The 20,800-nt window shown below is 37.8% G+C and overlaps 1 protein-coding gene across 1 annotated transcript; it reads right to left on the bottom strand.

The window, feature by feature from the left end:
- Nucleotides 1-16,652: 16,652 nt before the first annotated feature.
- On the bottom strand, nt 16,653-18,388 carry LOC149200787 (disease resistance protein Roq1-like). The gene is made up of 4 exons (XM_089401066.1): nt 18,343-18,388; nt 17,827-18,001; nt 17,389-17,713; nt 16,653-17,102 (listed from the first exon to the last, which is right to left on the bottom strand). Exons 1-4 carry the CDS (start codon nt 18,386-18,388, stop codon nt 16,653-16,655), a joined length of 996 nt encoding a protein of 331 aa, XP_089257192.1.
- Nucleotides 18,389-20,800: the final 2,412 nt, after the last annotated feature.

Raw genomic sequence — 20,800 nt, 5'->3', positions numbered from 1 at the left:
ATGCCTTTTACGTGTCAGCGGTTACATTGACAGTTCTATCTCTGTATATTTTGATTTGTATACTGAAAACACCAGGGGGAAGGGGAAAGGTGAAAGGCAAGATCGAAGGTCATCTCCAGAGGCATAAATATTACCTCCGTAGATGAGGGAAAGGCTTTTTGTTTGAGGAGAACAACTTTGATTTATTATGAATAAAGAAGACTGTTTGGTTGAATGAGGAGCCTTTGGTTTCTGATTTATTTTCCTTTGCTTTTATGTGTTTTGAAACAGGGTGTTGTTGTTGGCATAAATACACATGTGTTTTGTTTTTGTGCATATTGATAACGATGTAGCTTGTGATTAACCTTGGTTGTTTGAATGTAATCCTTCATCATAGTTAACTCATGAGCAGTCCTTCATTTGAAACTATGTTAGATGTCAGTTGCAAGCTTTATTTGTATGAAAAGGAATGTGTATTCCTGTATGAGTAATTGGATTGCAATTCAGATTTAATGTAGCCTTGTTCTTATGTGAACCAGTAATTGATTCATTTGGAGTTGGAATTTATATATGATGTTTAACCTCTTTTTGTTATGCTCCTGCAGGATAGATTAGGATAGTTATGACTAGCTTAAGTAGTTTAGATAAGATTTGATACATATAGGTTAGTTGTTTCCTTTTGTTGATTTAATTGAAGTCTTCCTCCAGGAAGCAATCTCTCAACACCTATAACAGTTCATGGGGTCCTTTAAAACCTATTGGAACTAGCCACTCCAAATGAAAGCAGATCTAATTGGGGTCTATGATTGGGCTAGTTCCCCTTGTTGGTATAGCAAAAATTCGCCATGTAAACACTACCACATTATCATTTATATTACATTATATCAATTCAATTTCATTTGAGTGTATCCTTTATTCACATAAATTATGATGGTTTTAATATGCTTTGTCTTGGCATAAAAAACTAGGTTGTGTGCCAATTTTATATAGCTTTGGCTACATGTATAAAGAAGTGAGTTCATCATTGGGTAAGAGCTTCTGCGTTTGACTTAAATGGTATGCCTATCACAACACATTTGAATGTATTACCATTGGGTTCATACAATATGTCATTAGGCATGGATTGGTTGTATCTTCATAGAACCAAGGTAGACTGCTATGAAAAAACTATTGATTGTGTTGATGACAATGGGGAACCAAGAGTTTTACAGGGTAAGAAGAAAGACACATCAATTAGGATGGTGATAGCTATGCAAGCAAAGCGCAACCATGGGAAAGGGTTCAAGCTATTTGTAGTACACATTTCTAGTGATAAGGGTAAGGAGGTTGAGGATGTAGATGTGTTGAATAGGTACCTAGTTTTACAACAGTTCAAGGATGTGTTTCGTGAGCACATTACAGAGTTTCCACTTCCCAGGGAGGTAGAATTTTCTATTGAGTTAGTGCAAGGGGAAGCTCAAACATCGAAAGAAACTTATAGGAATAACACAACTGAGTTAGTTGTGTTAAATCTACAGTTGAAGGAAATATTGGAAAAGGGATACATTAGGTCAAGTGTATCACCTTGGGGCGCACTAGTATTGTTTATAAGGAAGAAAGAAGGTAATTTCAGATTATGCATTGAATATAGGAAATTGAACAGAGTGACTATCAAGAACAGGTACCCTTTGTTGAGGATTTATGACTTGTTCAATCAGTTGAAGGGAGCAACAATGTTCTCAATGATTGACTTGAGATCTGGATGCCATCAAGTACATATCAAAGAGGAGGAAATTTACAAGACTTCATTAAGGACTAGGTATAGGAATTATGATTTTGTTATTGTTCCATTTGGCTTAACTAATTCTCCAACTACATTCATGTGTTTGCTAAATAGTGTGTTGCATCCATATTTGGATAAGTTTGTTATCATGTTCATTAATGATATACTGGTATATTCTAAAAACGAGGAAGAGAATGTCGAGAATTTAGTAGCAGTGTTGAGGTTGTTGAGATAACATCAATTGTATGCTAAGCTCAACAAGTGTAGTTTCTTTTAGACTAAGGTACACTAATTGGGACATGTTGTCTCCAAGGAGGGCATTGCAGTAGATCGAGAGAAGATAAGGGCCATTGTGGAGTGGGTAGCTCCTAAGAGGGTGGACAAGGTGAGATCCTTCATGGGTCTGGCAGGCTATTACCAGAGGTTCATCAGGAACTTCTCATATATTTCTTATCCCATTACATCATTGCAGAGGAAAGGTAACAAGTTCAAATGGATAGAGGAGTGTGAGGCTAGCTTCGAGCAGTTTAAGCAGTTTTTGACACATGCACCAGTGCTACAGATTGCAGATCCGGACAAAGAGTTTGTGGTATGCATAGATGCTTGCGAGAGAGGGATTGGTGGAGTTCTGATGCATGATGGACAAGTGGTATGTTATGAGTCTTGGAAAATAAATAAGCACGAGCAGAACTACCCAACACATGATCTTGAGTTAGCAGCGATTAGACGTGCATTGAAGATGTGGAGACACTATCTTCATGGCAGGGGATTTGTACTGATGAGTGATCATATTGGGGTGAGGTATTTGTTTGACCAGTCGAATATGAATGTTAGGCAGGCTAGACAGTTGGCCACGATTAGCGAGTTCGATTTCTAGATTAGGTACTTTAAAGGTAAAGAGAATAGGGTGGCAGATGCTCTCAGTAGACGTGCATAGGTACATCACTTGGAAGCTATGAGCTCCTATGGGACAAACTTATAGGATAGGATCTTGCAGGCAGGGCAGTAGGATGTCAGGTATATGGAGACTGTGCACAGGTTGCAGTTATAGGTACATATATTGCTACATGTACAGGTGGAACTACAGGTACATGTACATGTAGTGGTACAGGTATAGGTGGCAGTATAAGTACAGGTGCACGTGCACGTGGCATGGAGTATTGTCTTACAATGGATGGATTAGTCAAGTTTAAAGACCAGATATATGTACTAGATAACAGTGAGCTCAAGAAGGTGATATTGAGGGAGTTTCATGCTAAACCATATCCAGGTCACCCAAGTTATCAGAAGACACTTACAACAGTGAAGAGATATTACTATTGGCCGAATTTGAAGAGGGATGTAACAGAGTTTTTGGCGAGGTGTTTTGGATGTTAGTGAGTGAAAGAAGAGTGTAAACATCCATGTGGAGTGCTATAGCCGATCGTGATTCTAGAGTGAAAATGGGAGGTTACTTCCATGGATTTCATCACAGGGTTGCCAAGGATAGTGAAGCAGCATGATTCCATCATGGTCATTATGGACAGCTTAACAAAGGTTGCACACTTCATTCCAGTGAAGTCTACTTTCTCAGCTAGTGATGTGGCATAGGTATTCATCAGATATGTGGTTAGGTTGCATAGTGTTCCTAAGAATATTGTGTTAGACAGGGATGCGAAATTTACTTCCAAGTTTTGGAAGGAGTTATTTGCAGGTTTGGGCATAGAGTTTACCTTCAGCACAACTTATCATCTGCGGACAGATGGACAGACAAAGAGGGTCAACAAGATATTATGGGACATGTTGAGGATGTATGTGATGCATCAGTAGCGGAAGTGGGAAGAGTATCTCCATTTGGTAGAGTTCGCATACAACAATGGTTATCAGGAGTCGTTAAGGATGAGTCATTGAAGTCTATTTTGATTTCTCATGTGCAGGCTTAAAACACTCTCTATTATGCTTTATGATTTAGTAATTTGAATTAATTTAATATAGTATCCAAAACCAAATGGTTGGGGTTGTGCACTCTGTAACAAAAATTATGGTTTTGTAATTCATGTTTGGATGCTACAAGACCTTGGATTGCATCACGTCACATTGTCTTCTAAGAATGGAAACTTTCCATGCATAAATACTAGACTAGCTATATAAATTTCTCAAAGAAATATAAAAATTAGTAACATGTTTCGTATGATGTGTTTAACCTTAAAATTTCTAAGAACTTCCTCTTCAAGCTACAAATCACATACTTTTCTTTTGCACTTACTCACACCTTGTATCTGATAAGGTGGAAATTTATAGTCAGCAACTAGTTTCGAAGTCATATTAAGTGAGCTTGAGCCATAGTCAGAACCAAAGCTAGTAGTTAAAGCTTAGAGCTAGAGTCAACTAGAATAAGAGTATAAGATGTAGCTAGAGACAAACTCATGTTCCATGAACACAATTTGGTTTGTGGTCATCCCAAAACCACATGTTGGTTTGTGGTCCTCCTTAAACCACCACTTAGGAGAATATTTACTGTTTCTTCTATATAACTTGTGGTCATGTTCAAACCACCATTTCAATAGTTTGTGGTTATCTTTAAACCATTATCAGAAAGCACTTCGATTTAGTAGAATACATCAACTTCCAGCCAGGTTAAGAATTACTCTAGGAATTGAATCAAGCCAAGTTCTACAGATGGTGACTAGCCTTAAACTACTATTGATAGAAGACTTTGGCTTCTATTACCTTTTTGATTTGTGATCTTCCCTTAAACGACCACTAGTAGAAGATTGAAATTTTTTCTACCCTGTTTGATTTATTATCTTCCTTGAACCACTAGATTTATAGATCACATCTAGCCATTGGTTGTTATTTACCTTCATATTTTAACTCACTTCCTGGACTCAAATACACCCTTTGGATTAATACAGGGCTAGGGTGGGCATGAATGTTGAAAACATAATCCATAGGGGATTATGTAAATTGTAATAAATTGCGTGGAAATTGAAAAGCCACTACTGAACATAAAGAGTCATGAGAAGTTGAAGCGACATCTTCAGATATGAAACCATGGGTCATAATCTTATGTACTTATTTGTATCATATGACTAAAATTTTAATTTCATGTTTATTTAAACTTTCAAAAGGGCCAAATGAAAACATGAAAATGGAACCATCCATGGTATTTGGTCCACACAATGGCAGATAGTTCAAATGGAAATAAATTCATAACCCTAAAGGGTCAATTCAATGAGCAAAGGCAAAATGCATACCCCTCCTCAAATGTGATGAGAAAGGGAGGGAGATGGTTACATGGAAATTTCAATGTATTCATTGTTATTATAGTGAAGATATCCTAAATTGATTTCAATTTTATCATTATTTTTAAAATTTTATATACTCCACGATGGGAGTATAAATTCAGATGGAGCGGGGGCCTTGGAGGCTATGCCCACCACCCCGAGTACACACTACACATTTAAAGAGGGAGGGTGCAACCTGCCCTAGCATGAATGTGCATGTAGTATCACAGTTGGTGGTGGTTTTATTTAAGGTCTTCGATGGGCAGTGAGACATTATGTGGTGAGTGGAGAGGAACCGAGGTAAAGTCCTTGGTCTCTTGGTGTAGTTCCTCCATTCATTTTCAGTGTGTGAGAATCTTGGTGTTGTGGGTTGTAGTGTGTTTCGAAGGTTGGAAAGGAGGTCATATTGGCTAGTGTAAATGAAATTTGAATGCTTGGGGTTCCTTGGATTCCTAGTCTTGCTCATGGATGTCGAGAGATTACTTTCTAGAAGAGTTATTAGGGGCTTCTAGTCTCAAGTGTAGCATGAACTCCCATGTTATTTATCTACAATTCTTGGTTTCCTTATTTAGGTGTTTCATCAGGTCTAAGTATGTGTGTCTAGGGAACAAATCTTTGTGTATGTATTTTCGTCTCTGGTCTAAGGATTCTATTTGGAGCAGTTTATTAATTTGGAATTGGGTTTTTTTTTTTTTGGGGGGGGGGGGCATTTAAGGCTTAAGTTAGGGTTTATGAGTCCTGAAACGTTGGGTCATTTTCATGGCAAGATGAGCGTTGGTTGTTGAATTTGTTGTCTGGTTGCACACTCCTGGGTTGTGAGGTCTTCTGGTCTTGATGTTGTTTTTATCTTTTTCAATGGTTAATGGAAAAAGGGTCTTGGTCGAGGAAGTCTCATCTTCTATCTCAATTGGTGGGTCTTCTGTAATGTTTGGGTCATATGTTTTTGTGATGATTTGATCTACTGGTATCATGGTCTTATAGGAGGTGGGTCACATCCATTCTCTTGTTTTTTTTGTAGGTAGAGGCATTCATAGAAGTTGTAATAAGTGTGCCCCTCGAGTCTAAGTTATGCCATAGAGATAGAAAATGGGGTGCAAAATGGGGGGTGGCAGATCTTAGCCAGGGAAATGAGGCGTGAGAATTTGTGCCCATGACTTGATTGCCACATATTTCAATGTTGTTTCACCAAATACTCGGAAAAATTCGTAAGCTTGAGACCCAAGCGGGGGAGAAAAGATAATATCTTTCGGATTACGAGCTCTTGGAGGACGTAGGTTTGGGTTCTTGACCCTGGGCATACCAGGCGAAGGAGGAAGCAATAACTAAACTATGTGGCTCTTCGTTGGCAAATGAATACCTTGTTGGGCCTAGTCTTGAAGGATAAGTAAGTGGAGAAGTACAATGTTTTTGCATCCCTAGAGGACATCAAGAGGATGCTTAGGAATCAGAGGTTTTTCTTGGATAGGATTGAATCCCGCCTGGCACATGTGGAGAGACATATTTCTTGTGATTCAGATGGTGGGGACCTAATGTATCCTCTTGGTTCTAGTGCGAGGACTCTAAAAAATATTTCATCCTCAAGTAATGATCATTGAGCATAGATGGTAGCTAGTGCATTATGTTGGTCTTCTGGTAGTTATTGGTCCATTTATGTAGGGCACTTGTTATCTCTTTTGGTCTCCTTTTTGTGTCGGCATAGGCGAGTCGTGGCGTTGTGATCTTCATGGTGGGTTTGGGCTTGTTTTGTAGAGAACTTGTTATTTATTTGGAATTCCTTGTTGTATGGAAATGGTTGGATGCATCAATTCAGCCTCAATTTGGTTGTTTGTGTATTGGTCATGGTAGTTTCTTAAGGTATCTTATGTTGGAATTCTCGTGGGATATTTTGTTTTTTGAAAGTTGTAGGTGGCACTTATACTTGGGTAATCTATTTGTTATCTATGTATGGAATAGTTGGGTAGCGAGACAGTCTAGCTCTAGCCTTGGCCTCAATGTAACCTGGCTATGGGAGTTTTTTGGTCCTCTGGTCATCAATGACAACAAGATGAGGAGAGGTTTTATCCTCCATGGTCGCTTTTGACATCCATGTAAATTTGTTTTCTAAGTAATATCAATGCATTAATTCAACATCTATATATATATATATATCATCATCATCAAAACTTCTTAAAATGGAGAAAGAAAGGGTTTAAATTAATCTTAACAAAATTAATATAATTAGTTAAACCTGGAAATTCGTTGGGTCTAGGTCAAATGGTTGAAAGGATAAATTGTTATGATATATATCCAAGCTCTTATCTTATTTATGATATGATTAATCTTCATGATGGCCTCATAAATTAAGAATTTAAAAGATTGTGAATTAAAAACATTAAAACAAAAAGAATTATTGGAATTGCAAATATCAATTATTGAGATACCTTGTGGTTGAAAGGATAAATTATTATGATCTTTATCCAAGTTCGAATATTTATGACATGATTACCTTTGATGATGACCTGGTAAATTAATAATTTAAAGGATTGAGAGTTAAAAATATAAAAAGAAAATGAATTATTGGAATTGCATATATTAATTGTTGATATACTTAGTATTGTAGGATGAACCTTGAGACCAAAACAATGTTTTTTTTTTTTTTTTTTTTTTTTTTAAATCACCAATGAATGATGAAAAGATGATACAAGCAAGGAAGAAGAGGAGCCTATTGGGGGAGGGACAAAGATTCTGTGAAATTTTAGCGATTTGATATTAGCAATGTACTGCCTTACGGTGTTTTCTTTGCAACATTTAGTGCAATTGCTAGTATAATTAGATGTTGATAATAGTTTGTTGGAAAAACTATAACTTTAAATATTCATTAAATTAAATTAAATATTTAATTTGTAATTTCTCCTTTTGTAAATGATTAAATTTAATATTCTCATATATATATGAAAGATGAAATATATATAAAATAAAATGTTATTTTAATTCTTCATATTTTTAAACACTTTTTTATTTCTCTTTTTAAATTCATTTGTTCTTTTTTCTTATACTTTTATTAGTTTGTTCCTTTTTCTTATACTTTTATTCATTTGTTCTTTTTTCTTGTAATTTTGATACAAGAATGTTAGCTGTCATTACAATAAAATTTATCAATGTTATTTGCAAAAATTGAATTTAGGTCAGAAGAATAACAATCATTCCTCATAATTATTTGATAAATTCAAGTATATTAGATAAAATTAAATTCCTTAAAAATAAAAATAACTTAATTTAAACTTATGATTTGAATATTTTTTTAGTTATTTTTATTCAAAATTCAATTAAATTTTTTAAAAATTTGTTGGAATTTTAAAATTATAGATTAAAATTATACAATCTAAAATAATAATTTTTTTCTAAAATATTCAACTTATTTATGCTTTCAAAAATACATTTTCATTCAAACTATATAACAAAACTCTAATATAATTCATAATTCTTTGAAAAAATATCGGAATCATATATAATAATCAAAATTTTCAAATCATAATTCTTTGGAAAAAAAATCCAAATCATATAATAATTAATTTTTTTATTTTTATAAATTTATAAAAATTCGATATAGGAAAAAAATTATCAAATTTAATAAATATTAAATTAAAAATATATGATAAACAACTTTTCATTTAACCATTATCAAACCAGCTTAAAACTTCTTATTTAAACAAACCCTTATATTCTTGTAAAAATACAGAAACTTAAAATATTAAAATTTTATTAATATAATTGGTTGAAATACATTTTATATTCGTATAAAAAAAAACTAAACTTTACACCTTTCAAATGAACATGAAACTTCTGTTTTAAACCAAATTCGTCTATGTAATTTCGTAAAAACTAAACTTTAAAATATCACAAATATAATTTCAATATTAAAAAAAATAAAATTATACAAATTCCTAACCATATAAAATTTCTCTAATATAATATTTAATACCTACAAGCAATGACAGGGCGTGAGGCTGATTGATTTAATACCTACGACATCGCCGTTTAATACATTAAAACACCTCACCCATTTCCAACGACCTCAAAATGCTCTACTGTAGCATCTGTAAGTTGCAACACCCTTCCAATGTTCCAAGTGAAAACGTTGGAGGCCCATCAAATTTCCAACGGAGCGTGGGATACTCTGCATAGTGTTGCACCCGCGCCAGTGAAGACTTTGGAAACCCATCAAGTTCCTAACCTACTATGAGAGCTTTGGATAGTCTGAGGAGTGGAGAATCTACCCAATCGAAGAGTTTGAAAGCCCAAGTTCTGAACCGAGTTTGGTAACGTTTGAAGAGCAAAACACTCGCCCAAGTAAAGACTTTTGAGGCCCGTCAACTTCCCTACCGAGTTTGGGAGCGTCTGCGAAGAAGAACACCCGCCCAAGTGAAGACGTTGGAGGCTCGTCAAGTTGCCAACCCACTCTGGGAGCGTCTGCAGAGCGAAGCACTCGCCCAAGTGAAGACGTTGGAGGCCCCTCAAATTCCCAATCCAATCTGGTAGTGTCTGCAGCATTTGCATAGCGGAGCATCCGCCAAAGTGAAGACGTTGGGGACCCGTCAAATCCCCAATCGAGTCTGGGAGCGTTTGCATAGCGGAGCACCCTCCCAAGTGAAGACGTTTGAGACCTGTCAAGCTCCCAACCGAGTCCGGGAGCATCTGCAGAGCGGAGCACCCGCCCAAGTCAAGATATTGGAGGCCCATAAAATTCCCAACTGATGTTGGAAAATTTCTGCTCTTTTCAAACACACAAAAAAAATAGCACAAAGAACAATGCTCTGTTTTTACTACAGGATCTTGTATTAGAAAACACCAGAAAATAAAACTGTTACAAAATGGTCTTCCTCTTCAGAGGGATTACATCAGGAACGCTCCAGTTCCAGAAATTGATTTCACTATCTCAGAAAACTAAAAGTTCAGCACTGCTGTGGGTTGCAGAGAAGAAAGAACTCTTCTTGCTAATACTCTCCACACGTCTCTGCTCTTGCATTTTTTTTATATATATGATGAACAACACAAAATATCTTTACAATACGTGTTGCTTTTCCCATACTTCCGTGAAATAAAAAAATAATAAAATTTAAAGTTTCACCTACATTTACCAACCCTAGTAAATATCATTAATTACACGGCTCAAAATATCTTATTGGAATTTAATGCATGGCTTATCATAATATCGCACCATCGCATCGGAGGAAGAGAAAGGATGAGCCGCCCGCCTCTATAACCTTTAAATCATGTGATTTGCGATATGCAATCAGATCGCATCGCGAAATCGCAATCGCAGACAATCTAAAGGACGCGGTGAAGGTTGGCAAGAAAGGAAGTGCGATATGCGATCTGTGATCGCATCACAGGGAAAAAATCTGCTGTTTGAAATTATCATTCCAACACTCCCCTTTAATTTTAAACTGCTGGGTTTTTCTGCATACCCAGGCATTTCCTGAAATGATCAAAACTTTTCTTTGCCAATGGTTTTGTCAAGATATCAGCTAACTGATCCTCTGTTCTGCAGTGCTGCAAAACAATCTCACCATTGTTAACCAATTCACGTATGAAGTGAAATTTGGTATCTATGTGCTTTGTTCTTTTATGAAAAACAGAATTTTTAGACAATGCTATTGCTGAGCTATTGTCACAGTAAATGGTTGTGCCCTTTTCCTGTTCATGACACAAGTCTCTGAGAACTCTTCTCAGCCATACTGCTTGGCATGCTGCTGTTGTTGCTGCCACATATTCTGCCTCTGCTGTTGACAAAGCTACAACTGGTTGCTTCTTGGAAGCCCATGAGATGGCTCCCGATCCCATATGAAACACATATCCCGATGTGTTTTTCCTATCATCAACACTTCCAGCCCAATCACTGTCAGTGTAACCTGTCAACATGAAACTTTCAGAAGAGGAGTATAAAATACCAAACCCCTTCGTTCCATTCACATACCTTAGAATCCTCTTGGCTGCCTGCCAATGAGTCTCTTTCGGTCTTTCCATAAATCTGGAGATTAAACTCACAGCGTGCATAATGTCCGGCCTAGTTGCAGTCAAGTACATAAGGCTGCCAACTATGCTCTTGTACAGTTTTGGATCAAAATATTTGTTGCTGTCTTCTTTGGTCAATTTCAACCCCACTACAGTTGGAGTCACAGCTGCCTTGTTGTTTTGCATGTTAAATCTCTTTAACACTGCTTCTACATATTTAACTTGAGAAATGAAAACACCATTTTCACTTTGGTATACTTCAATTCCAAGAAAATATCTTAAGAAGCCCAAGTCAGTCATTTCAAATTCACTTTTCATGACTGCTTTAAAATCAGCAATGAGAGAAGCATCATTGCTTATAAAAATCAAATCATCTACATATAAAACAACAATAATAATCTTACCGTCATTCTGCTTTATGTAGAGTGTGGGTTCACCATCACACTTATCAAACCCATTCTCAATCAGGTAAGCATCTATTCTGCTGTACCATGCACTTGGAGCTTGCTTCAGCCCATAAAGAGTCCTCTTCAGTTTGCAAACTTTATGCTCTTGGCCTTCAACTTCATAGCCTGGAGGTTGTTCAACATAAACCTCTTCTTTTAACACTCCATTCAGGAATGCAGATTTAACATCCATCTGATAAATCTTCCATTTGTGTTGTGCTGCAATAGACAACATTGTTCTGACTGTTTCCATCCTTGCTACTGGTGCAAAGGTTTCATCATAGTCTTTGCCTTGTTGCTTCTTGTAGCCTTTAACAACAAGTATTGCTTTGTGCCTGTCAATCTTGCCTTCAGCATTGCTTTTGGTCTTATAGACCCACTTAACTCCAATGGCACCTTTGCCTTCAGGGAGGTCCACTAACTCCCATGTTTTACTCTTCTCAATTGCACCAATTTCTTCATTCATTGCTTCAATCCATTTATCTTCATTTACAGCATCTTCAAAATGAACTGGGTCATCAACATGACAATACAAAGCAAATAATGAATTCAGACCGGTATTGTTACTTACCTCTCCTTGTTCATAAATCTCATTCAGATCTCTGAATCTTGGTCTTCTTGGTGTGCTTGGAGTTCCATCCGAACTTGAGGGTATTTCTGATCTCTGTGATGTGCTTGGAGAAGCACTTCCTTGACTTCTTAAGGCTGTTCGAATTCCAGCTTGTGGTGTGGTTTGTTGTACTTACTGTGGTGGAGGAGGAACCACCAAGGAAGGATTATTTGCTGCTGCCCCTTCCTCTTCTTCTTCATGAGACACAATTATCTTCACATTCACTGTCTTCTCTAAGCTTCCATCCCAAGCTTCATCTTCAATGAACTGCACATCTCTGCTTACTATCAATTTCTTAGTGGACGGATTATAGAGTTTGTATGCTTTTGACTCATCACAATAGCCAATAAAGACACACTTCTCCCCCTTACTATCAAGCTTCTTCCTTAGCTGATCCGGTACATGTGCATATGCCACACAACCGAATACTCTCATGTGAGTGATTGTTTGCTTTTGACCACTCCATGCTTTTTCTGGTACTTTGTTCATGACAGCTTTAGTTGGGCATCTATTCAAGATGTAAACTGCGCAAGTGACAGCTTCTGCCCAATACTCATGCGGAAAGTGTTTTGCCTTCAGCATACTTCTGACCATGTCAAGAATGGTCCTATTCTTTCTTTCAGCAACTCCGTTTTGCTGAGGTGTATACCTGGTGGTGAACTGATTTTGTATGCCATTCTCTCTGCAAAAACGCAGAAAGTCTTGGGAGATGTACTCTCCTCCTCTATCTGTTCTGAGCACTTTAATATAATGCCCACACTGCTTCTCAACAAGAGTTTTGAAGTGGCGGAATTTCTCAAACACTTCACTCTTCTGTTTCAGCATATACACCCATGTCTTTCTGGTGTAATCATCAATGAAAGTTAAAACATATTTATTCCCGGCAAATGATGGTGTTTGCATCGGTCCACACACATCAGAGTGAACAATTTCCAATGGTGCTTTTGCCCTTATACTCTTTCCTGCTGGAAAGCTTTCTTTGTGTTGCTTCCCCAAGATGTAGCCTTCACAAAGGCTGTCCGGTTTCTCAATCAACGACAATCCATTTACCATTCCCTTTCTGTGCAACAGATTCAGGCCTCCGAAATTGAGATGTCCAAATCTAAAATGCCACAACCAATTCACATCTTTCACTTGTTCCTGAAAGACTTCTTGTGTTACAGCTGCAATAGTTCTTCCTTCCTTCAAATCTGTTCTGAGTTTAAGAGGAAACATTCTATTGCTGGTCATCTGCACCTGTGCAATGATCTTCTTACTTGGAGGTATGTCTCTGATTGTACACAAATCATCTTTGAAGAACACATTGTAACTTTTGTTAATGAGCTGTCAAATGCTCAAAAGATTACATTTCAGACCAGGTACATAGTATACATCTGGCACAATCATCTGTTCTCCATTTTTTGCTCGGATACTGACTCTGCCCTTCTCCTTGACAGATATCAGACTATCAGTCCCTGTTGTTACCTCAGATTTCACATTTTCATCCAGATTGGCAAACATTTCAATATTTCCAGTCATGTGATTACTACAACCTGAGTCTAAGAACCAAAGATCTTCTTGTTTGTCTTGTGCTATGTTACATGTTAACATCACGTTCTTTGGGTTCTTATCTTCTTCATTTGCAAAATTAGCATTCTGCCTATTATTCATGTCATTTTGCTTTTTCTTACATTCATTGGCATAGTGCCCATATTTCTTACAATAATGACATTGGACTTGGGATTTGTCATACCTTTGTCCATGAGCTTGCTGTTTGCTTGAACCTTCATCTTGGTTCTGATTGCAGCTCCTTCCACTTGTGCTTGCAGGATAATTTCTGCCTCTGTTTTGGCTTCTTCCACGACCTCTGTTATTTGCTCTGCCTCGACCTCTTCTTTGGCCAAAAGACATCTGAGTCTTGAATTCTTGCTCAAATGAGGAATCTGTTCCTCTACTCAGTCTATGTTCATGAGACAACAGAGAAGCACTCAGCTCATCTACCGTGAACTGTGCGAGATCTTTTGTTTCTTCTATTGCTACCACAATAGATTCAAACCTTGAGGGTAAAATTCTCAAGATTTTCTCTACAATCCTTCTTTCTTCAAGAATCTCACCATGAGATCTTATCTGGGTTATCAACCCAATAACCTGAGTGAAGAATGAATCTATTGTATCAGATTCCTTCATGCTGAGTGTTTCAAAGTCTCTCCTCAACATCTGCAACTTTGCAGTCTTCACCTTCTCCATGCCTTGATAGGCAGTTTTGAGAATGTCCCATGCCTCCTTGGATTTTGTTGCTACTGCTATCCGTGGAAAAACACTTTCATGTACTGATTGGAAGAGAAAAAAGAGGGCTTTCGCATCCTTCTTCCCGTCGCTCTTCAACTGGTCTCTTTCTGCTACTGTCAAAGCAGCCAGTGTTGTTGCATCTGCAGGTTCAGCATAGCCAGTTTCAACCAGCTCCCAGAGTCCTTGAGAAGCAAACAATGCTTTCATTGTTATGGACCAATAACTATAATTTTTCCCATTAAACTGTGGCAGTTGGGGATTTGTCAAACCAGTTCCAGGATCTGCCATCTTAACCTGTATAAATAAAGAAGAGATACTGGCTGTATAATAAAAAGCAAAAAAAACAACTTTCTCTGCTTGATAAGCTTCTTACAGCTCCTACAGTGAAAAACAAACTCTGTTTTTGACTCACTGAGTGCCTAGACTAGCTCTGATACCAGGTTGGAAAATTTATGCTCTTTTCAAACACACAAAAAAAATAGCACAGAGAACAACGCTCTGGTTTTACTACAGGATCTTTATTAGAAAACACCAGAAAATAAAACTGTTACAAAATGGTCTTCCTCTTCAGAGGGATTACATCAGGAACGCTCCAGTTCCAGAAATTGATTTCACTATCTCAGAAAACTAAAAGTTCAGCACTGCTATGCGTTGCAGAGAAGAAAGAACTCTTCTTGCTAATACTCTCCACACGTCTCTGCTCTTGCATTTTTTTTATATATATGATGAATAACACAAAATATCTTTACAATACGTGTTGCTTTTCCCATACTTCCGTGAAATAAAAAAATAATAAAATTTAAAGTTTCACCTACATTTACCAACCCTAGTAAATATCATTAATTACACGGCTCAAAATATCTTATTGGAATTTAATGCATGGCTTATCATAATATCGCACCATCGCATCGGAGGAAGAGAAAGGATGAGCCACCGCCTCTATAACCTTTAAATCATGTGATTTGTGATATGCGATCAGATCGCATCGCGAAATCGCAATCGCAGACAATCTAAAGGACGCGGTGAAGGTTGGCAAGAAAGGAAGTGCGATATGCGATCTGCGATCGCATCGCAGGGAAAAAATCTGTTGTTTGAAATTATCATTCCAACAACTGAGTCTGGGAGTGTTTGCAGCGCGGATCACCCACTCAAATGAAAACGTTGCAGGCTTATCAAGTTCCCAACCAAGTCTAGAAGCATCTGCAGAGAGAAGCACCCTTCTAAGTGAAAACGTGGAGGCCCGTCAAGTTTCCAATCGAACCTGGGAGTCTTTGCAAACGAGAGCATCCACCCAAATCAAGACTTTGGAGACCCGTCAAGTTCCCAACCGAGTCAGGCAGCCTCTGCAGAGAGAAGCACCCACCTAAGTCAAGCCTTTGGAGTGTCGTCAAGTTACCAACTGAGTTTGGGAGCTCCTTGAGAGTAGAGCACCCGTCCAAGTCAAGACTTTGGAGTCCTGTTAAATTCCCAACCGAGTCTGGGAGCGTATGCAGAGAAAAACAGCTGCCCAAGTCAAGACTTTCAAGAGCTGTTAAGTTCCCCAGTGAGTTTGGGAGCGCGTGCAGACTGCGGCAATACCTTAATGCAAGGTGTTTTAAGGAATCCATATGACATAATTCATTTGGCAAAATTTCTAGGTGACTCTCCCACAAGACAAATTTTTGGAGGTGCTTCAGCGTTCCAATAGACTTTGGAACTTTTGAAAGGGGAGCACGAATATACAATTCCCTCAATTCGAGAGGTCCCTGCAATGTACATTAATAAAGTGGGTTCGACACTGTAAATGTAAATGTGAACATTCTGGCATTGTGGTATGCGAAGACAATTCTCAAGTATTTTTATAATTTGGAGAAAAACAAAATAAAAATCTGTTTCAAAGAAAAAAGAAAAGATTACCTGAGATTCATGTTGCCACAGTGTTTGCAGGTGGCTCACCTTGTGTATATATAAAACTCGTAAAGGTTTTAGTGAAATCTAGGAAGGTAAGGACAAGTACGGGCAATTCTACCAGCGGAGATATATTAGTTGTGGTAACTGCCCAGCCCGGAATAGGCGTTCAACAAAATAACCTTCAGCCCTAAGCAGCTTTAAGCTGCTTAGGTTGAAGCTATGCGCAAGGGTTTCCAAAGATTGTTCAGAGACATTTCCGTGAACCATGCTAATTCCACGCACCTGAATTGATCACCTCGAACTATTAGAAACAAGATGGTCAATCTTGCAAAGTTGTAATACTTCAAAACTTCAAAGGATTAACACAACTTTATTTTGAAGCCGGTTGAAATCTACAAAATACTTACAGGTAGAAAGATTATGAAGAAAGCTATCAGTCAACCACCAAACTGAAGCTCAGGAGTTTCCTTTGCGAGATCTCTGCCAAGGTCTCTAACCTGGTCGTGCATTCTTATACAGTTTTCAAGGTTTTCAATGTCGACCTCGACAACGCATCTGTTCTCTAGGTTACGAAGACCTAGCCATCCTTCCCAACCAGATCCGTCCAATATTTTGACGACGGTATCCCTGTGTTCTCCAATGAAAAAACAGGCAATGTCTAAGAAAATCTGTTTTTCCTCTTTGTCCAGGGCGTCATAACTAATTTTAAGTGTGCTTTGAATATCACTGGGAAGTATTTTGGAGGTTTTGTGCAATTGCGCTCTCCAATATTCTAAATTATATTTGCCACAAAGAAGGGCTCCAAGCACTTTAAGAGATAAGGGCAACCCATTGCAGATATCCAAAAACTTTTCCAGCACATCCTCAAATCCCAACGCAGGACGGGGCTAACCAAAGGCATGGGAGCAAAAGAGTTCTTGCGAGTGCTCTCGATTTAGGCCTTTCAGCGTGTAAATAGAGGACTCTGCAATCCCTGAGCTTGTGAGCACATATTTATTGCGAGATGTAATTAAAATTAAACTTCCTGGATGAATAGTATCTTTAAGTGGGGAAAATAATGCATCTAGTTGATTAATATGATCAACATCGTCTAAAACTATGAGAGCCTAGTTAGAAAAAGAGATATGCCTTTTGAAGGCCCCCCATGCCTTCATCAATGTTGTTTATATGTACATTCGAGAGACTCAAATGGTTAAGAAGGTTACTCTGCAGGGAAAGCAAATTTCCTGATCTGACTTCAGACAAGAAGCAAGATCGATTGTAATTTGACATCTCGCGATTGAATAATTCTTTGGCGAGGGTCGTTTTTCCAATTCCGCCAAGACCCGCAATTCCCACAATACTGGGCTTCCCGCTTTTCCGTTGTAGGGACACTGTGATGTCCACATCCTTTACTTTTTCAAACAGGCAAGTTGGATATTTAGCGACATTCAGAAGTGGTCTGCGAATCTTTTTCAGAACTTGTTCAACGATCTCATCAACGAGTAGTTCTTCGTCACTGAATAATATCCACAATAAATGTCTGTCTGTAAGGAACGCCTAAAAGATATCGATATCCTTATTAATCCACCAAATTAAAAGCTAAGAAGGGAGAAGCAGGGGCGCTCTTACCCATTACACGCCTTCAGGTCAATGCCGCTTGTGTTTGCTACGATAGAAAGGGCATTCCTCCATTTCTCAATAGTGTTCGAGTTATGCGGTGGCCTCTTTGTATTTGTTTTAGGATCTATTATTGTCTTCTTTTCTAGCATGCACAGGGCTCGAGCATACGCTCCATTTTCGTCCTCTTTACACAAGGATACACTGGAGTATGCTCAGGGCTCGAGCATAAACTCCATCTTGGCTCCATAAAAGACGGGAATAATTGTTGAGCCCGAGTCCAACATCAATACTAATTCTTTGAGACACCAACTAGATTGAGCATATCTTGGAGAAAAAATTGCAACATGGACCATGGCAGTTCGAATCGCCTCTTCGATTTGAGAAGTCACGCTATCTCCCTTTTCCAATTCTGGCTGGTCCAAAAATACTCTTAATCCATGTTCTTTCAGGCGATGGTAGATATGCTTGGCGAGGCCTTCCTTCACGTCAGGACCATGGTGATTTATGAATACATCAGAAACATACCTGCAGCTATTGCCCTGTGAGGTGGATACCGAGCATGTAGCGTCATCAACTGTTGTTAATCATATCTGCCATTGGATATAGAATAACAGAGAAGCAATAACCAAAATGCGTTACAGATATTGGGGAATGTGAGCTCAACCTCTATATTTTTGACTGAATGATCTCGCAAGTCCAATGATACTATTGCTATTTCAATGATACTAGTGATGTACGTAAACATCAAATAATTACACGTGCGTTGATGGTTGTTGATTTCTCAAAGTTGTTGATATTTCAATTTGTGTAGTTGTTGAATTAAAAAGACGCACGACCGATCATCCAAATGTTGAAATTGTAATTTCAGCTGCTGTGTAATTATTTCCGAAAACACCCAGTCCTCCATCGCACCGCTTTTCACAAGTTGGTGGTATTTTCTCAAACGGCAGTGATAACATCCATCGTTTGACATGTGGCTGGCAATTTTGCAAAAGTGGTTTTTCATCGGAGTATAAAGTTCGTGTGAATTGAGCAAGTGATAATCATTCGATTGAAATCAAGGTTGTCCACCATCGATTAAAACCAAAACTGAATGTACAAGCCTGCAACATGAAATTGACGTGGAGTATAAGTTTCATTTTGACCACCAGTAAACATTAAAACTTTTAATTTTAATGTTTTTTATTATTGTCGAGAGTATGGCAAGAGGTAATAGTATTGTTATATTTTTTTGTTTTTGTATATGCAATGAACTTGCAATGTGAAGCTTGCAACAGCACGAAAGGAGTTTTTTGTTGGTTGTCCGTTGAAAAACGAAGGGGAATATGCAATACGCAGCAGCGTAAATATATCAAGTTTTTGTTGAAAGGGGAATGTTTTTTTTGTTGTTCAGTGAAATGAAATGAAATGAAATGTTTTTACGCACAGCAGTGCAGTGTATGTAATTTTTGTTATATATGAAATGTAATGCGCAGCAGCATATGTAAAAGAAATTTTTCTTTACAGCAGTAAATGTAAGATTTTGTTTACACACAGCAGTGTGAAAATATACAGCTGAGACAGAGTAATTTGTTTTATGAGAGACAGTGAAGGTTTTGGAACTGCATTTGAAGCGTTCCTGATGTAATCTCTTAGGAAGAGGAAGAAGTTTGTAACAGATAGTATTTATTAATGAATATAAATGAATATAAAATTTTTGTGTGTGTGAAAAACTCTGTTCTTCTTCAGCAAACAAATTTTTGATCCTGTGGTTAAAACATAGCATTGTTCTCTGTTCCTTTTGTTTGGAATTATCAGAAATTCCCAACATGGTATCAGAGCATGTTCAGGCTCTTTGAAGGTGTTAAAGAAGCTAAAGGAAGGATTTCTTGTTGTAGCAGCTTCTCCAGCAGAGTGAAGACTCAGTCAAAGAATCCAAGGTATTTCTCAAGTTAATTTTTTGTGTTACTGCAGAAGACAGTCAGTGATTTTAATACACAGTCAAGTATTTGAAGTATAATTAAGAGTGCAAGAATCGCTGGAGCCAGCACTAGCATGGGTATCTTTAATACTTAGCTTCCACAATTTAATGGGAAAAACTATGACTATTGGGCAATAACCATGAAAGCTTTGCTTGCTTCCCAAAACTTATGGGAATTTGTTGAGGATGGATTTGGAAAACCAGCAGATGAAAATGAGTTTAATAGGTTAACTCAGGCAGAGAAAGATCTGTTGAAGAGCTATAAGAAGAAGGACTCAAAAGCCCTCTGCTTTTTGTATCAAGCAGTGCATGAGAGTGTGTTTCCAAGGATAGTAGCAGCCAAGACATCCAAAGAAGCATGGCAAACTCTCAAGATACCCTATCAAGGTATGGAGAAAGTGAAGACAACAAAACTACAGTTGCTGAGGAGAGATTTTGAGAATCTATGCATGAAGGAGTCAGATAATATTGACTCATTCTTCACACATGTGATTGGTCTGGTCACACAGATAAGGTCTCATGGAGAAATTCTTGAAGAAATGAGGATTGTGGAGAAACTATTGAGGATCCTACCCTCAAGATTCGATGTGATTGTTACTACCATAGAAGAGATAAAGGATCTTACAAACTTTTCAATTGATGAACTACATGCATCATTGATAACACATGAGCAGAGATTGAGTAGAAATGAAAACTCATCTCTAGAACATGCCTTTAAGACCCAGATGTCCTTTGGAAGAGGAAGAGGTCAAGGCAGAGGAAACAAGAGAGGAAGAGGCAGAAGCCAAAACAGAGGTGGAAGAAAAAGTCCAGCAAATGCTCAAGGAAGAGGCAGCAATTCAAATCAGAACCAAGGGCAAGGCAGCAGCCAACAAAGTGGATAACATCATGCTCAATGACAAAGGTATGATAAATCCAATGTCACTATTGTAAAAAATATGGGCATTATGCAAATGAATGTAGGAAGAAGCAGCATGATATGAATAATAGAACTAGTGCAAATTTCACTAAATAAAATATCAG

This window comes from Pinus tabuliformis, chromosome 2_1 (genome assembly GCF_031772625.1).
Source record: "Pinus tabuliformis cultivar Carrire ecotype Pingquan chromosome 2_1, CPIR1, whole genome shotgun sequence".
In the NCBI taxonomy this organism is placed as follows: domain Eukaryota; kingdom Viridiplantae; phylum Streptophyta; class Pinopsida; order Pinales; family Pinaceae; genus Pinus; species Pinus tabuliformis.
The sequence above is the reverse complement of the archived record's forward strand: the minus strand, read 5'-3'. Positions and strand labels throughout refer to the sequence as shown.